Genomic DNA, 18,950 nt, shown 5'->3' on the forward strand with positions numbered 1-18,950 from the left:
GTTTCAAATTACTTAAATATTTCAAATATCGGGACAAGAATAACGGATACGGAAAGATAACGGTAATTTAGAAAATAAAAATTATTATCTTAACTAAGTCTAATATTATACAGAGAGAATTATGGGTAACATTCAAGAAGACATATTACTTATTCATATGGGTGGGCCAAAATATTTTACTTTGTTGCACGACATGTATAGTGAACGGGTTTGACTCTCTTGACATCTATATTTATGTTATTTTATTCAAAAGTTTTAATGTTTTCTATTGTTTTTATGTGATGTAATAGTTCGCAAATTTAATTGATTTCTAACTTATCATTAATTTGATTCACACTCGATCCGGATTTCTTATCATGTCGGTCCGAATATTGCAAACTTTATGATAAATTTAAATTTTGCAATCATCCCCGCACGTACGTGCGGGTCCATCCCTAGTTCATATTAATAACTAACGCAGATTTTTGAAAAAAAAAAAAACTATAACCCATATTCTATTTTAGTCAGCTAAACTATCTATATTAACATTTTTGAAATACTTTTTGGAAAGTAACATTTTATTTTATAATATTTATATAATTAATAAAATGTTTCTATAATTAAACCCTTATCATTTGAATAAATAACAAAATTTTAAGGTAAATTTTGTAATTAAATCATAATAAAATTGCATTTCATAAATCAACACGATTATAGAAACATAATTATGTTTATGAAATGATGTCCATGATTTTGAATTACGTTATCATATTCAATACAAATTTCAAAGTGTGAAATTCTCATATTTCAGGTTCGGTTATCCTTTTTTGTTGTTAACAACATTTTGTCGGAATATCTGTTAATTGGATCATGCCCAATTGATTTATCTGTTAGTCAGAATTGCAGATAGTTTTCTTATCTTCGAGCTTGGATAGTATTCAAAATTTGGGATTAGGCAGTATAATAATCCAACTAGCTAGATATTGACAACAATTACATATCATAGCACTTCGTTGCGTTTCCCTTTGGTCTGAGCTCCACCATAGTTAACACGTTTAAGGCACTATATATATTACTGATGTATATCAGTATATGGGAACTGTTTCTGATAAGTAAGCACAACATTTGTTTTGAAGCTATTCATATTTTGTAATTAAAAACTACTTTTCACATTAGTGTTATCTCGTCTGCATGGACAGTTTCATAAATGGACTTGTTGGTCTTCAGTCCTATCCTTATTAAAAAGAAGACCCCATATTTGACATAATTGTCCCAAATAAATTCACTTTCCAAACCACCACAAGTTTGGTAACATTATTAACTTACGATTATTGTTTAAGACTAATTTAGAAATATGGTCACTTCAAATTCATGGTCATGTTGTTTGAGCTCACAAATGCTTGAACCTCGTTCGTGATGTTTATATATATGGAGTTTGAATTATGTGTTTCAGAAAATGTAAAGACGATCATATGGTATGATAGATGTTCATTACCGATCGATCGATGATATCGAGATGTTCAATGGTATGACTTTGAATACATTTGTGTCACCAGTCACGTGTAACAAGGACCGTTCCATAAATGGACTTGATTGTCGTCTCGTCAGTTTCTGCACTTGATTACTTAACCCACATGACTAGATTGTTGTCAAATCTTTATTGGTCCGATTGTACAATTCAAGTTTGAAATATTTTCCGACTAATATTAGTTTTATAACCTAAAGGCCAAATGTTATAGTGGTTTCGTTAAAGGATTTGCAGCATATTAGACTATCAAACACCAATATCTTTCATTCACATTACTGAAAACAAATTAAAAATCAGACAATTGAAATCAAACAATACCTAAATTTGTTAAAGGTAATGACAATGCTGTAAGTACTCAATTGTTATTACATACTATTACAACAAAATTAGTCATTAATTTTTTCAAAATTTATGTTATAATAACGTCAACATAAATATTTCATCTTTAGAAAATATATAAACCGGATACAAGATACTAAAAAATGTGCTACCTCTTACATTTTCACTCCAATGTTCTCTAGCGATATATTGAGTAAAACAAAATCTATGTCACTATGTGACTATCTCAAAAAATGGGAAATAAAGAATCCTTCAAGCTAATCCACTATCAAACGAAGAAGTCCTTACAACTATCCTCTTTCTTGCTTTGGCAGCCTGCAATGTCAAAACGACGGCAGCAAGTAACTTCAGGACAGGAGACAAAAAAAGATTCATCAAGTGTCAAAAAAGAAGAAGTAAAGAGGTAGCAACTGAGTACTGACCTGCTCATTCCAGCTCATGCAAGCAGTGACTATAGCTAGTATGATTCCTTGCGCCGTAGAGCCAACAACCACACCAATCCATAGTCCTTTACCGTTCATGTGACACCAAAATCCTAATAAAATTCCAACCGGACCTCCTAAGAGATAGTAAGCCACCACATTTGCCCAAGCTCCTATATGTTGCCACCCACTTCCCCTAGCAACCCCTAAAAACCAAAGCATGTAAAACATATTTTGAGTCTAATATGATAGATGAAGTTTTTGAATTTTTTATTACCACCAAGTACTGCCGAGAATCCATCGACCATAAATGAGAGACAAAGCAAAGGAGATAGCTCAGTGACATAGTCCACAACTTCTTTACTGTTGCTGAAGGCGTAACCAAAGATGTTCCTACAAGTGAAGAGGAGTGTACTACAAATGGTAGCCTCTAGGAACCAAAGGAAAATACCGGCAAATACTGCCAGTCTAGCAACCTCAGGATTCCCCGCTCCTAACTCGTTTGAAATCCGTGTGCTGCCAAAGTAAACATTGTGACTAATCTATCTAAACATTCCGAAACAAAACATCGAATCGGTTTTATCGATATCATCATACCTTCCAGCAGCCCCAATACCCATTGGAATGACATAGTGGAGAGATCCTGTTGTGAGACTGTTATTGACACAACAACAACCAAGAAGATTACACTAAAATATATAATGAAATGAAGAGTAAATATTGGTTTATATGAATTCGACAAAATGAAATTTAAACTTAACCAATATATACTCATTAGACCTATGTATTTAGGACACAAGTCTTCCTCATACTAGATCTGTAAAAAAGGGGAAACAGAGTTTTCTAGAGAGAATCATAGATTACCAAATCGAAAGAACCGAGGTCTCGAGTTTCGGGTTAGGGAGGAGTCCTGAGGACAATACAAGGAACTCAAACAAGGACCATTCTATGCTGTACATAGAAAAAAAAAAGATCAAACAATCAAAAATCAAAATCAAGAGAGAAGAAAGAAGAGAATCCACCAATGATGAAGAAGATAAAATGTTATTTACCAAGCCATTGCTGCTGATGGTATCCCATATTGAAAAAACTGCTTGGCGCTGGACACAAAATCATCAGACACAAAGCCACGAGTCTCCACACAAGAGCTTGAAAATCTCACATACAAAGCAAGAATCAACACATTGAACCAGTAAGACAAACTAATAGCCAAGGCAGCTCCATTGCTTCCAAGACCAAACTTGTAGACCAGAACCAAACAAACAGGTATATGGAACAAAAGCGTGGTTACGGCACAGTAGAGAAGAGGAAGAACCAAACCCTGAGTCTGAAGAAACCTAGTCAAAGGTTGTTGCACCGCTTGAGAGAACAAAGCAGGTATAAGACAAACCGCATAAGAACCAGCTACCCTAGAGATGTCAGGATCTTGTCCGATCGAAACCAAAAGCTTGTCCATGTAAAACCAGAGAATCGATATGAGTAGACAAAAGGGTACGTTCGAGACTATTGCAGAGTAAGTATAAGTCCCGAGTTTAGTGTATTGCTTAGCTCCATAAGCTTGACCACATAGAGTTTCAAGTGCACCCACTAAACCATACTGCAAAAAAAAGAAGTTTCAAGACTTTGAGATTAGATCGGATCTTGAAACTGGTCAAAACAGAGTAAGCTAGATAAATAGTTACCATGATGCTAAAGCCGGAGACGTTTGTGAAAGCAGTAGCAAGAGCGACACCAGAGAGCTGGAGTTCGCCACGGTGGCCGGCGACCATGACTGAGATAACAGGCAAAAGATACTGAGCAACGGTCACGGTGGACATAGGCGCCGCCATGAGGCTGACGTTCTTTAACTCCGCCGTGAAACTCTTTCTCCATGTCGGCGTCGACGGCTTAAGACTTCCGGTGTTGGTTACTTGATCGTCTCCTAGTAAAAGTGGATCTTCCATGATCTTCTTGAAGAATCTTTAGTTCTTGTCGTCGACCGTGTCTTTACCTAGGAACTTGTGAGATGAGAGTGCACGAGTTCAGAGAACACAGACATCTTTATATGAATTAAAAACAGAACACAATAAACGAGTGGAGTTAAGTATTTTGTTGGAAGAAAAAGTCAACGCTATGTGAATACATGATTAAGGGGAGGTGTTCTTGGCTTTAATAGTTTAATTAATTTGGTGGGGATTTTAGTAGGTGAATGAATTATAAAGATCTATAAATGAAAAAAAATATTATAAAACAATAACATTCGGCAGACTGTTTTGCTCGTTCTTCTACGTCACTTGATTTGTAAGTTTTTTTTTTAAACGATTGGAACAATATTTTAATAAATGTTTGGTTGAAAAAAATAAAAAAAAAATAACATTCTACTATTGGTGATTTGGTTTAATTTTAAGAGGATTTTGGAGTAATTAGTTGTGATAAAGTAGTATCCTAGTAAGATTTAAAAAATATGAAATGGTCTATAGGTAACATTTTGACTAAATAATTAATTCAAGAGTATATGTTTGACTTTGATTCATGATTTTTATTTTTGGTAGTCATTTATCCAACATTTCCACAAATAAAGATCATGACAACTAGCAGAAGAGAGCAAGAGAGACTAATGCCACACTCACACATATACATATGATATTATGATTCATCATAGATTTGTGCCAAGAATATGTATATCATAGCTAATAAATCAATCCATCTTCTTTGGTTTAAAATAGTGTGGTAAACTAATGTAACATGTACCAATAAACCTTCTTGATGCTTTTCATTATGATGATATTGATTAGTACTTGTCTTCTTTTCTTGTCTTTTGGCTTTTGCTTTTCATTCCTAATTTAAGTTTAACTAATAGATTGATAAACTAATGAATACTCCAAATATTCTAATTAAAAACAAGGAAAATTATTGAAATAAAAATTAAGAATATTTGAACTACTTGAAAACAAAATTTTCGATCAAAACATAATTACCACTGTTAGGAAAAAAAATTAATTTCTAATAAACCAAAGAAAAATGGTAAAATTTGAAATTAATTATTAGATTTTGTAGTAAATTTATAGGCAAGTAAATGAGAAAACTTGATAAATACCCCTTTTGGTGTACCCCTTTTCAAAAATGTTCATTTCATCTTTCCCTTTTTAAAAATACCCTTTTTAAATCTGAAAATATAAAGTTTTATATGGTTTATAAGGTACTTTTAGATAATAACTACTATTGTAAAACTCGATCCAAATATTTATAAAATTTTAAAAGGTTTTAAAATGTTTTTATAAGGTTTTTAAAAGGCTTACAAGATCTTTAGAAGTTTTTAAATGACTGTTAAAAGGTTTTTTTTTTGTAAGTATTTATAAAATATGTATATAATTTTACGTTACATATAAATGTAATTTACGTATATTTTATAAACTTACGGACGTATTTAGATAAATTTCAAAAGGTTAGCGGTTTTTTAAATAAAATTTAGAAGATGGAGTATTTTTAAAAAGTGATATTGAAAAGAATTCTCCCAAGTAAATTCGTCTCTAACCTTAGATTTTCATGATCCAATTTGTTAGAACATTTGGTTTATGAACATTTGGGGTCGAGCTATAATGTAGAAACGTTCATTTATTTGGTTTCATCTTATTGGTCAACCATACTTTTCGACAATGAACTTTCTTCTGACCAAAAGCTTAACTGGTTCACGTTCATGTTTAAATTTAGCTAAATCCATAAATAGATTATTTACTAATCAAAAATTTAACATATAAATATCCCACATTCATGGCTTTATTACTCAAAAAAATTAACTTAGATTTAAAAAAAAAAGAAAAAAATGAATCAACTCATAGTTTTTGCTTTAGTTATTGCGTTACATGTTTCGTTAAATGAAGCATGCAACAAAGTAAACATCGTAGAGATTCATAACAACCTCGCTCCCGGTAGAGTTCTCATGCATCATTGTACTGGTAGTATCAACGAGCAAGACAAAGGTGTTCAATATTTAAAGTTCAACGAAGTTTTTCGCATTGAGTTTTCGGATGTTTCCAACAGACGTGAAAGGACAGAGTGGAATTGCTTATTGAGGCATGGAGATAAATTGGAGTATCAATTTAAAGTTCAAGTATACAGAGCTGCTGCTCTTGAACGATGTGATCAGTACCGTTCATGGACAGCCAAAAACGATGGGATTTGGTTTAGAAGAGATCGTACTAAACCATCAGGGCATGTATTAAACTGGAAAAAGACTTGATAAGTTTTGTGTTTTTTATATATATATATTTATTTCGCATCTTATAAATCTATGCGTAAAATAAGAGTCACAACATTTGATGTTTGGATATATATAGCAAAGTATTGTAATAAAACATGTGTTTAGTGATATATTGTATTTGTATCAATGTTTTAAATAATAACACATTATCTTAATTGATTGTTCGAGTAATTAATTACTCGATAGACTTAATTGAAAGGTAGTATATGCGAGGTCGATCCACCTGGAATAAAAAACATATGCTCTATCACATTTATATTTGATTCAATTAAATTTAAGAACATAGATTAGGAGTGAAGTGACCTTAATCTAGTGGCAAATGATAATTTCACTGATGGACAGACACCATCACACCAGAGATCGAGTCCTGCTCCCTATATATTTGTAGGGATTAGGCAAATGTACCAGCCAGTTGTGGCTCAATAATGACAGAAAAAAAAAACCTAGATTAAGATAGTTTCATGTATCCAAAATTCTAAAGATGGATAAGGTCTTGTAAAAAAAATGTTATTATATAATTTAATCCAAGAAATTAACATATGGTTGATCTGTGCCATTATTAAATCTTATGATCAGCACAACATTACACAATTGAAGAATGATAAACCAAACCACTACGCCATTCCTTTGTAAGCCTTAAATTCAAACACAAGCAACTAGGTTTCTTAAAACACATATATATCATCATTGGCACTACTACATATCTAGTTAGTCCCTTTTATGGATATAGATACTTGGATTTTAGAAAAATTCAGAGCTTTACTACAATGGGACTTCTCACACGGTGCTTCTTGTCTGACCAAACCAATTCTCCAAACACATAGTCCTTAGCCACATTCCCTTTAACCTTCACAAGTGTCACTTTAAACGTCTTTTGCTCTCCAACTTTGGTAAAGTTCAAGCTCGTGGGCTTCACCGCGACATAAACACCTTGTGGGTTAGTCACCCGGACGGTATAAGTAGAAGGTCGTCCAACGTTTTTTACTGTCCTTGAGATGGTGATTTTGCTTGATGTTAAGTTTGGAACTGTGATGGAAGGATAGTTAAGGTTGACAAGACTGGTTTTGGGGCTTGAACAAGTAAAGTTGTTTCCCGAGAAGACCGCGATTTGTGATGCATTGTATCCTAGGGAGCATAAGAAGTTGAGGTAATCTTTGACGCCTGAATCATATACCAAACCGGGGTTCACGGCTAGATTTGGTTGGACGTGTCCTGCTCCAAAACTGAAAGGTGTTGCCTTCATGTTGGTTGCATTTTGGATAGGTCCAGGGATGTCATCCATTGTTGTTGCTGCAAGGGAAATAACAAAACACAAGGTATGATAAAATCCATTTCCAACAAAACCAAGAAAACAGAACATGGCCTTGGAAGAAACAAGATTTGGTTACAAGTCAATGGTGTTATATATATTCCACAATAGTAGAAGTTAATGTGTTTTAAGTGTTAAAGTATTAGACTTTAATCTTTTTCAGCAATGTGTTAGCTCAAGAATCGAATACATTCTTACCGGTAGTCATGATGGCAGAGCGGATAGCTGCGGGGCTCCAAGACGGATAACGGGTTTTGAGAAGTCCAGCAATGCCAGAGACATGAGGACAAGACATGGAGGTTCCTGAAACAGCATTGTACAAAAGTCTTCGCGGATCAAACTGTTCGTTTGTTGGAGAGACCGCACCAGTGTAAGCAGCGATCACACTCACACCAGGAGCAGTTATGTCAGGCTTTAGAATCTCAGGAGCCACAGTGCTTGGACCTTTAGAAGAAAAAGAAGCCATCACAGGTGCTGGTTTTAATCCTAAATCTGTCCTCGAAGGAGTAATGTGCGCTATCGGGTTCCTACATCGACAAATAAAGCTTTCTTTTAGAACTTGAAACAAGTTAAGTTTTAGTTAAAAGTGACTATAGAATCCTACTTGGTTTGGCTAATGTATCTTGACACAGCAAGACTGTCCGTAGAAGTGAGCTGTGTGGCTGGAAGGACATGCGGATCAGCGATTAGATCATTCCCGGTAACATTAGTGTTTTCAAGAACCATCCCTACACCACCGGCTAAAGCCACAGCTCGACCCTTTTCTACCCTCCCGTTCTGTCCTCTAAGACACACCAATATCTTCCCCTTGGCCTTTTTAGGGTCAAGCGATCCAATTTTGCATAATTGTCTACACCAACAGAGATATACAAAGTTAAAACTCTTATCACTTAAAAAAAAAGAACATAAACCAAATAAGTAACAAGATTAGCCAAACTCACGCATCCAAGGCTGAAGCATTCTTAGCTTTTGCTCTTATAGATGACATTATTGGATAGAACTTAGCATGTGGCAACACTGTGGATGACAAACTTTGTCCCTATGAATACATAAGATTCAAACCTCAATATCAAGATTTGAGAATTTTGATATGATTCGATATTTTTTTTGGACTTTTAATCATAAGTCTAACCTTATAATGCTTTCCATTACCAAGCACAAGGTTGCTAGCAAAAACACGGTCCATGGTACTAGCACCAACGGTGATCTGCCACGGCGCGACGTTCGAAACCGAACCATCGACCGGACCAGAGTTTCCGGCCGAGCAAACAACAACAATCCGCTTCTTAGCTGCATGAAACGAACCAATAGCTACACTGTCGTTAAAAAACGATGTAGCCTCGCCGCCTAAGGAAACAGAGATGACGTCAGCTCCGTCGTGTATGGCGGCGTCGAAAGCTGCGAGGACGTCAGCGTCGTAGCACTCGTTGCCTTTGACCGGTGGCCAACAGACTTTGTAAGCGGCGACTCTAGCACGTGGTGAGCCACCTTTGGCTGTGCCGTTGCCTTGGCTGAAAACGCTGACTCCGGGGACGAAAGCTCCGGCGGCGGTGGAGAGAGTGTGGGAGCCGTGACCGTCGAGATCACGTGGAGACTCGAAGGTTGAGTTGAGAGGTCCAACGGCAGCTGCGTAGCCTTTGTGGAAGTATCTTGCTCCTATCAGTTTCCTTCATTCACATTTGTTATGTATTAGCTTAATTAACATTTAAGTGTTATATTACTTTACAATTATACAAGTTTTACTTTAAAAATGTTTTAATGCTTTTTTTACTATAGCAAAGTATATTTTAATTTTTTACAGGTTTTTATAAAATAAATAATAAAAAATAAAAGTAATATATTACAGAGTATCAATTTAGTTTTTTTTTTCCATGTAATTTAAAGGGAATCATATATGAATATTTTTGTTTCTTTTTTCTTTTTGGGATTCCATTTCTATCTTTCACCAAGAAAAACAGATAAAAAAGAAAAGTTCAGAATCAAATGTCTAAGATAAGTAAAGATTCTACAAAAGTGTTCGATACTTTTAACAACAACAAAAAATAAAATAATATATATGGTCGATAACTATATCCTAAGTGTTAAGTAAGAAATTGATGGGAAAAAATAGTGTTATTTATTTAATTTACATGTTATTTTATTTTAATTATATTTCTTAAAAAAAATGTTCTTCAATATTAAAAATTGGTATCTAGAAATATATATATTTTTTTCTTATTTAAAGGTAATAATATATAGTCTTATCACTCAAGGTTGCCCATCAAGAGATGATTTATCGAAAGTTCCAAAAAATGAGTTCTATTTTTGATGACTTCTTTATAACTACAAGTCTACAACACGTGTCTTCTTATTGTTTAATGAGAATTGTGAATTCTTCGATTTGTCCCATTACTTAATTCAACCACTAGGTGTAGTCAAACTCCTAAAAGTTGTGAACAGATAATTCCAGAATTTGTTTAGTATCTTATGATAATGATAATTCTACTTAACGTGAAAATGATTGAACAACCAATTTGAAAGAACAAAAAGAGAAAAAGAGAGAAAGGAACCTATTGCAATGGAAAGTGGCATCTTTTTGGTTTTGACATATTCCTTTCCATCTTGAAGGTATTGGTCCCAAGCCTTCATCTCTAAAGCTCTTTGATTCTGGCCACACACCTTTTATACACACAACACAATTGATTCTTATTAATACATAGACAATTAGTGTGGGATTAAGTTATCAAAAATGTATTATGGTGTCTCATACTAATCACACAACCAATCATTTGGTTATGTGGCAACTTTGATTGCTTTTATGAATCAATATGAAAATGTTCTAGTTCTCATGCATATCCCAACTTTTGAAGTCCAAAGCATTTTGTATTCTTTAAACACTTTTGAAAGTACAGATTCGGTAAGAGAAAATACGTTTCTCGAACTAGAAACTCCAATTATTAACCTAATAATAGAAAGTGTTTCTTTACTAAACACACTTGAAAAATCATCTAGCTAAAAGCCTAAAACCGAATTAATGATTATGAAAAGCTAAATTACAAAATCTTTAATTAGATCACATGCGCTAGCTAAGTTGAATAGTTGGTTCATCATCTACAAAAATGGTAATTTAGATTATTGTAACTTTTTTACTTCTTTGATCGATTAGGAAATTATGGAAACACTTAGGTCCATAGTCTTTTTCGTCCAGGACCATGTGATTTATACATTTCTTTCAAACAAGGTTCAAATTAGAGTAGATAGATAGAGCAATCTCCTTCATTAATTGATGCTAAGACCACTAGACTACCCACTTGTTACATAACTTTTTTTGATATTTTGAAAAAACTCAAGTCATTAGTCATAACTACTATATTTAGATTGCGTTAACTTTATGTTAAAAGACAATTGCCTCGTGCCAAAACACATTACTTGTACGATGAGTTCTTCACTAACTTTTCTACTCCCTAAATTTGTATAGATGGAAAGGTTTCTATTTATATATCTGATATTTTGTTAATTCATTTGCATAGCTTATTGTGAATAATAATAAGTCAAACTATACGATACATTCAACATATATAATATTAAAGATGATAGAGATGCATAAGCCTAGTTGAAGAGAAGAGAATATGAATATTAATGAATATGCATATGCGCACATGCGTGCATATATATATATGGCTGATTTGATTCTTGCTGACATCTAGAGATCATTAACTACTACTAATACTAGCTTAATCAAATTCACAAACGAATATATATTTCTTGTAATGCAAGTTTGAAAATATATATATTTTTTAAAGTAAGGTACGTATCTTCCCAAAAACCCATCTAAAGTCTCCCGAAGTTGCAAAGGTTGACTAAGAAAAAAAAATAGAAATATTAAAAAAGAAACAAACCCGTATCGAGATTTGCGATGATGGTATCTTCTCCGAATCTAGCTTTTTTCCAAATGGAAGAGGAAGGGACGTAAGAGTTGTGTTCTAAACCTAAGAAGTCCCATGATCTTGTCGTGTGGAGCTTCAAGGCTTTGTTTGGGAAGACAGACACAACTTCGGGGTGTTCTTGATGTATAATCAAGAAAAGAGAAAACAGAGTTAACTCTTTAAGCACAAACAGAGAAAAAGACAAAAGAATGTAATGTTTTTGTATACTTACTTGAGATTGCATATGCGAGGTCGTGGTCTAGATGAGCAGCAAACCCGTTGATGTGTTTTGTGTACGAGTAGAAAATGTCGTTCGTAGCTTTCTCAAGGCTGTTTCAACAGAACCAAGAGTTAGTTAAGTCAGTGAAAATGGGTAATAGATTAATAATGTGTTGTTTGGTTTTAAAAGGAACCTTCCGGTGAAGGAACCAAGAAAGTCATAGTGTGTTTCTTTGACACGATCCATGGCATCTTCTGTTATCTCTCCGACATGAGAGTGAGCTCCAAAGTACACCACATATGAAGATGAGGACTGAAATCAAACAAAACACTAGTTAAGAGATGAATGTGGAATAAAAGAGTGTGTTATATAGTGTAAATGGGTAATGAAATGTACATCTTTAGAAGCAAGGATGGGGTTTGAAGCTAGATGGAGAAGAACAAGAAGAGAGGGAAGAAAAAATAGCTTCATTCTTCTTCTTCTTCTGATACTCTCACAATGTATTTTTTTGTTGGACTTTTTAAGTTTGGGTTGTGCATTGTGTGTTGCTTGCTTCTTTATAAAGAGAGTTAGTTTTTTATTTTCCATTTTTATTGTTTTTGTAAACTATTTTGGTTGTGCCGTGTTATGTAAAACTAAAAGTAAAGAAACAATGAAACCCTTTTTAGAACTTAAAAAAAAAACAATACGTTATATAATACTCAGTTCCTAAAAGATAATTTTTCTAATTTTTTATACATATTAAAAAAACATCTAAAGTTGATAAAAAATTGTATCATTTTTTGTGATTCACGGATTTTTTAGAACTCTAAACCAATAATATTTTGTTATTTATCTTCAAATTGATAAGTTCTAATCAATAACGCATTGAAAACTTAAAACAATAATCTTTTTGAAACAATTTTTTTTAATATCTTTTAGGAATAAAAGGAATATCTTTTTAAATAAGTGATATTATGATATCGTTTTCTATTCGAAATAATCAAATACTATAGTTTTATATGAATATGAATTTGTTGCTGAAAAAAGGGGAAGCTTAGGGGTAATAAGGTGGTTTTGGAATAAAAATGATAAGGTGCTCAAGTGGTCACATTGCGTCACAAATAATGGAGTTTCCATTGATGCTATATTTGGCAGCTAAAAACTGATAACTTGTGACTTGTTGGTTGGTTCTAATCTAATCATTTGTCTTCTCTATACTTAAAAGAAGAAAACCTTATGGCTAAAAGAAATTGTACTCTATTGATAGTAAAAATAGGGAATAGCTAGCACAACACAACAATAGATGGGCTAAAACAAAGGGTTATGAAGTGACAAGGAAAAATTGGAAAACTAGATGAGTAAAAAAGATGAACTGTGCTAGCAAAAAAATCACTTAATTAAATATTTGAAAATTGTATCATTAGAGTTGAATATTGCTATATAAAGTTTTTAAAACATATATATCTGTCTAAAACATGTGGATAATCTGAACTACGTACATATTGTTTATAATTATTTTTAAATATGTAATGGTTAATTTAATTAGAGTATATTAAGGTAGTAAATCATTTTTCTGCTATTAGACTTTACTTCCTATGTTCCTTTTATAGATTGATGGTTTGACATTTTCACACATATTAAGAAAAAAAAAAAACCATTAGATAACATGTCATGTGGAGAAAACATAAAAAGTGAAAACATAGTTTCAGGATTTATAAATATTCAAATTCAATATTTTTAGGAACAAGAAGAAATCCCAAAAACATCCATCTACTATGAACACAAGGAGTATGAATCTTCTCTTACTGTGATTTTTGGCACTTTAAGCCAGATTTAGGATATTTTGGATTGATTTTGTGTTTTGTCTAAATGATCCATAGATGAGTAAGACCACTTGTTGCTAGGCCCATACTCAAGTATGACACACTTGATACATGTGGTCAAACATGTAGTAGTCAAACAGGGAGAAATCTCGACCATGATGTTCAAGTCATGGATTTTTTAAAAATTTGTATGTTTTTAAGTGTTAAATGTTTGAAGGTTGTGGTCGTGAATATAGTTTTATAAGGGTATATATACGATCATGGACATGAGACTGATTAGGAGTGATAGCTGCATGAAGTCTACGAACCACATGGATCGAAGAGTCGATCGCACATGACGAAGAGGGAGTTTGTGATTGATGATTCAGAATTTCATCGTTGACGGCTCAGTCTTGAACCTCCGGCGAATGCATTCTAAAACTATATTTGGTCGTAAATAGGTGTTTTATATTCTGCATTTGTCTTTCTTCTTTTACAACTTATCTGGCAAGGACAATAAAAAACGTCATCGTTTCATGTTATTCCCGCAGATTCATTGCTTGGTTAAATGGATGGACCAAAAAATTGGTTTAACTACCTTTTATGCTTCCATGATTTTATCTTTTTACCATATAACCATATTTATAGGTTTCTAATCTTTGATTGTAACCTAAACTATTTTCATTATCTATGAAATATTTACGATTTTACAAAAAAAAAAAACAAAAAATCTGCAAACCACATGATTCTCTAAAAAAAACGTTTTAAACTCATAACAATTTCTTACATTTGTAGCATATTAACTCGCATTAGTCGTTGATCTATTCCATGACCACGATTGTTTATTTTGCATGTTTATCGACTCCCCTAGTCAAACCTGACTATTAAGTTTCGGCTACACTAAATACAATAAGTTAAAGGACCACCATACCAGTTTTAATAATCATAGTGTACTTACATGTGACTTAATCATGCTTTATTTTCATTTGATAATAAACCATATTTTATAAAATGAAAATTATGCTAATTATATAAAAATCAAAATTTACTAAATCACTTCGTTTACTCAACTGAAATTGTTTCATGCTCATCTAAAAAAACATGCAAAAATGCGAAAACTTCTTTTTTACAACTATTTTGCCATATTGATAATTTTTGAAAACCCCTACTATTAATATAGCACTTATAATAATTATACCAAATATCATAGGAAAAATATGATTTGATGACCGAAAGCAATATTATTCCATTAATATTCTTTTAAAAATGAAAAGATAGAAGAATCTATGATCCGGTAAGGTCGAAATTGCACACGCGAACATGAAGATAACGTAATGGACCAATGATTATTATTATTACTTTTATTTTCATTTCTTTTTTTGTCATCACAAAGACCAAATGATAACATGACAAGTTAGCTAACTAGACAACATCCTTAGTGTTGTTGTTATATGATTCCTCAAATGGACCACCCGTATATACTTTTCTGTATGTTTGGAATGTGTCTTTTGCTACCAACACTTTGCATACGCGTGCGTGCGTGGAAGGTACTTTGCTTGTTTTGGATGCTAACTTAAAGGTAAATTTTTTGAGAATTTGATATCCCGAACCAATGTCTTAACGGTATGAGTAAGAATAAGTCATTCAAAATGTTATCTTTATTGAAGTTAATTAGCCAGTTCTATATATCTCCACACAAAGTTTTGATTAAGTTCACAATCTTATCAAACTTGATCCTTGGATGCTAGCTACTTGATCCTCGGATTCTAGTCGGAAACATCGATAAATACACACACACAAAATCTAAACTCTTTTTTTTGCTTTCATATCGCATGTGTGCCAAGATTGAACCAAAAATATATATTACATATGCGCGCGGTAGTATAGATGGGATCGAATCCACAAAGAGCATGGGATTATGTGACAACTATATAAAGTTGAATCCATATGAAATTGTAATATGTTTAGGGGTTTTTCAAAATGTAACAAAAACAAGTGCAATTTTTTTGTGTGACAACAAAAGGTATTATGTACTACGTCAAGACAATAAAGAAATCAAGAACCCTTTAGTCCTAACTGTGTTTTGTCGGGTAAATTCTTTGTAATACTCATTAATCAATAACTCTTATAAATTCTTTAAGAATATGAACCCAACTAACTATTGTGTTGCTATTTTAAGTATATTAAAAAACATCTGTCATTTAGGCAAAACCAATTGGATTTATTTTGGTTATAATGTTAGAATAGGTTATTACCAAAACAAAAAATAGAAAGAACAAACGGATATGGCAAAACAAATACAGTTTATGTTTGTTGAGATGAAACATCCTTCAACGTCCTTACGCGTTATCTTCATCCTTACATGGAGGTTTCTCTTCTTGATCTCCCAATCATTCTTCCTTAATCTATTTTCCCCTTTAGATTTATCTCTATCCAAAATCTCCTGACAATTCTCCTCCAAACCTATCTTCTCTAGTTTGATCTCTATTGCTCGTTTTGTTACCTCTCTCACGTTCTTGAATCTAAAGAAGTCACTAGGAGATTTGTTCACGAGCCTTTGAGAGAAGTTTGGCACCATTGGTTGATATGTAAAACCCGTTTATGTTAGAATTTGTTATCTTTTGTGTGTAAAACGTTGAGAAGCGATCGATCATGTCGTTTAGATCACAATCAACGGGAAGTAGTCAATTCGCAGAGAAGATAACAGAGGATCCTGTAACGTATAAGACGGCGCAAAGCACCGTGACTTGCATCTACCAAGCGCATATATCCGGATTTTGGAGGAATGTGACGGTATTGTGGTCCAAGAATCTTATGAATCATTCGCTTATGGTCATGGTGACTAGCGTGGAAGGCGATATGAATTATTGTTGCAAGGTTGATCTCAAGCCTTGGCATTTTTGGAACAAGAAAGGCTACAAGTCGTTTGAGGTGGAAGGTAACCCGGTAGAGGTTTATTGGGATTTTAGGTCTGCGAAATTCATGAGTAGCCCCGAGCCAAGCTCGGATTTCTACGTGGCTTTAGTCTCGGAGGAAGAGGTTGTTTTGTTGGTGGGTGATTACAAGAAGAAAGCTTTCAAGAGAACAAAGTCAAGACCAGCTTTGGTCGAGGCTGCCTTGTTCTGCAAGAAAGAAAACGTGTTTGGCAAGAAATGTTTTACCACCAGGGCTAAGTTTTACGACAAGAAAAAAGAGCACGAGATCAACGTGGAAAGCTCGACCTCGGGGTCTAAAGAGCCAGAGATGTGGATAAGCATAGATGGAATTGTGTTGGTACAAGTCAAAAATCTACAATGGAAGTTTAGAGGGAACGAGACCGTACTTGTAGATAAACAACCTGTTCAAGTGTTTTGGGATGTGTATGATTGGTTGTTCAGTACGCCAGGGACAGGCCATGGTATGTTTATATTCAAACCCGGGAACGCTGAAGATATCGACATGGAAGGAAGTGGTCACGGTGGTGGTGGTGGTGAGAGCGATACAAGTACAGCGAACAAGAACTATTCGACCAAGAGTAGTAACCCTTGGCCGCCTGAGTTTTGCCTTTTTCTTCATGCTTGGAAACTGGAGTAGTAGTACTATTGCGAACACAAGAAGCTCTTGTGCCTATTCACTTATTGTTGTGTCCTGTGTGGGTGTAAATTATATCTATCTTTTCCTCATATGTTATTATAAGATGGAAACAACACAATCACGACAATGTTATGTGGTAGAAATATTTGTAATGCTCCGATCCAAATGCCCTCTAACGACACACTTTTTCTACAACAAGGTTTTTCTCTTATATGTCTTTCTTCTATTATTAAAGAGTTTTCTACAATATAGTGTTCGGTAAGAAACTTAAATGTAGTATTGTTAAGTCATATTATAGCGTTTACATGTGTATTTAATACACATGTATGATGCTATTAAAACCCAATATTTTGTAGTGAATTATATATATAGTTTTAAAATGTATTAATCTATCTTATTATATAAACCTTGGTTTTCAAAGTCAGCCATTAACAAGATCGTGACACGTGTCAATTATAAACGATAAGATGTTGACACGTGTCGTAACTAATTTTGTTAATATTTGGATAAAATAGAAATATTATTAACTGTATCGAAAAAGGAAATATATAAAATAAATACTATAAAAATTATATATTAAAAATTATTAGTAAAATTAAATAAATAACCTAATTTTAGTTATGTCAATTTGGTTTATTAATAAGATAGTGATTTAAAATTTATAATTAACAAGAATATATGGCGATTTTTGTTTACAGAAGAGAATTAAGGTTTAAACTTTAATTTTACAATTAAATCATGTTATTTGTTGGTTTGGGTATATAAATAATAAAAACATATAAAAACTTTTTAAACCTTATAAAAACCGTATAAAAGTCTTATAAATGCCGTTTACAACCTTTTTAAAACTTTATAAATATTTGTATTGAGTCTCCCAAAAGTAATGCTGATCTAGATGTACCTTATAAACTATATACAAGTTTAAAAATTTTCATATCTGAAAAGGAATATTTTTAAAATGGATAGAAAATTGGTGTATTTTTAAAAAGGGGTACACCAAAACGGGTATTTCTCAAAAATTATCTTTCAACTATTAACCTAATTTTTGGTTTTGCCAGTTGTAGGTTTTACAATTATAATGGTTAGATGTTGAGTTTATAAATCTGCATTATAATTTAGATTTTATAATTAAACGAGATCATTTATCGGTTTGGGTTTATTAAAGAGGAGTGAGATTTAGGTTTTACAATTAAACAAGCTTATTTATCAGTTTGGGTTCATAAAGGAGAATTAGGATTTATAGTTTACAAATAAATTAGATTTCATTGTCTAAAACATAAGGGTGAATAAAAGATTTTCAAAAATAATATTTTTAGCTTAAATTAAAGATAATAAAGTTCAATATCAATCGTAATATAGTAATTTTAAAATATTTTTAAAGAAAATATGTAGTTTTTTTATAATTCTTATTTGAAAGATTTTTTAATGTTTTCCTCAACGATGCTATATTTATTTTAGAATCTTTATGTTTATTTGCGTTGTTTATATGAATTTATTTACAAATGACTGTATTTGTATTTAACATCATATTTTAGATTGATGTTAATTTGAAAGAACTTTACCATCATATTAAATAATAATTAATTAATTTTCATAGTCTGAGAATGATTTTTTGAAAAATTGAAAGTTAAGAAATAATTTTTTTTACAAA

At 32.7% G+C, this 18,950-nt stretch overlaps 4 protein-coding genes across 4 annotated transcripts; 2 read left to right on the forward strand and 2 right to left on the reverse strand.

Moving 5' to 3' along the window:
- Nucleotides 1-1,927: 1,927 nt before the first annotated feature.
- LOC17891515 (protein DETOXIFICATION 6) lies at nt 1,928-4,306 on the reverse strand. The gene is made up of 7 exons (XM_006297476.2): nt 3,951-4,306; nt 3,321-3,865; nt 3,133-3,219; nt 2,866-2,922; nt 2,546-2,784; nt 2,269-2,474; nt 1,928-2,161 (listed from the first exon to the last, which is right to left on the reverse strand). The coding sequence occupies exons 1-7, from the start codon at nt 4,209-4,211 to the stop codon at nt 2,099-2,101; spliced, it is 1,458 nt and encodes a 485-aa protein (XP_006297538.1). The 5' UTR covers nt 4,212-4,306; the 3' UTR covers nt 1,928-2,098.
- Nucleotides 4,307-6,018: 1,712 nt separating this feature from the next.
- On the forward strand, nt 6,019-6,577 carry LOC17891211 (S-protein homolog 25). The gene is given in 2 exon segments (XM_006299985.2): nt 6,019-6,054; nt 6,056-6,577. Coding segments are annotated over 2 exon segments (468 nt in total). The 3' UTR covers nt 6,488-6,577.
- Nucleotides 6,578-7,001: 424 nt separating this feature from the next.
- On the reverse strand, nt 7,002-12,445 carry LOC17892604 (subtilisin-like protease SBT5.3). Its single transcript, XM_006296973.2, has 10 exons — nt 12,339-12,445; nt 12,136-12,254; nt 11,955-12,052; nt 11,696-11,860; nt 10,367-10,475; nt 8,950-9,484; nt 8,759-8,856; nt 8,422-8,667; nt 8,016-8,344; nt 7,002-7,798 (listed from the first exon to the last, which is right to left on the reverse strand). Exons 1-10 carry the CDS (start codon nt 12,411-12,413, stop codon nt 7,260-7,262), a joined length of 2,313 nt encoding a protein of 770 aa, XP_006297035.1. The 5' UTR covers nt 12,414-12,445; the 3' UTR covers nt 7,002-7,259.
- A 3,807-nt stretch (nt 12,446-16,252) lies between these two features.
- On the forward strand, nt 16,253-17,327 carry LOC17892047. Its single transcript, XM_006299665.2, has one exon. It carries the CDS (start codon nt 16,379-16,381, stop codon nt 17,297-17,299), a length of 921 nt encoding a protein of 306 aa, XP_006299727.1. The 5' UTR covers nt 16,253-16,378; the 3' UTR covers nt 17,300-17,327.
- The last annotated feature ends 1,623 nt before the right edge of the window (nt 17,328-18,950 follow it).

This window comes from Capsella rubella, unplaced genomic scaffold, assembly GCF_000375325.1.
Source record: "Capsella rubella cultivar Monte Gargano unplaced genomic scaffold, Caprub1_0 scaffold_3, whole genome shotgun sequence".
Classification (NCBI taxonomy): domain Eukaryota; kingdom Viridiplantae; phylum Streptophyta; class Magnoliopsida; order Brassicales; family Brassicaceae; genus Capsella; species Capsella rubella.

What these genes read in the sequence shown, in the direction of transcription:
- LOC17891515 (XM_006297476.2), bottom strand. Translation starts at nt 4,211, where the DNA reads ATGGAAGATCCACTTTTACTAGGAGACGATCAAGTAACCAACACCGGA. An exon ending in ATTCTCGGCAGTACTTGGTG is followed by an intron (nt 2,475 to 2,545) that starts GTAATAAAAAAT and finishes TTTGGTTTTTAG; the next exon opens with GGGTTGCTAGGGGAAGTGGG. An exon ending in GCATGAGCTGGAATGAGCAG is followed by an intron (nt 2,162 to 2,268) that starts GTCAGTACTCAG and finishes TTGACATTGCAG; the next exon opens with GCTGCCAAAGCAAGAAAGAG.
- LOC17892604 (XM_006296973.2), bottom strand. Translation starts at nt 12,413, where the DNA reads ATGAAGCTATTTTTTCTTCCCTCTCTTCTTGTTCTTCTCCATCTAGCT. An exon ending in AATGCTTCAGCCTTGGATGC is followed by an intron (nt 8,668 to 8,758) that starts GTGAGTTTGGCT and finishes CTGTTGGTGTAG; the next exon opens with ACAATTATGCAAAATTGGAT. An exon ending in CTCTGCCATCATGACTACCG is followed by an intron (nt 7,799 to 8,015) that starts GTAAGAATGTAT and finishes TTTCCCTTGCAG; the next exon opens with CAACAACAATGGATGACATC.
- LOC17892047 (XM_006299665.2), top strand. Translation starts at nt 16,379, where the DNA reads ATGTCGTTTAGATCACAATCAACGGGAAGTAGTCAATTCGCAGAGAAG.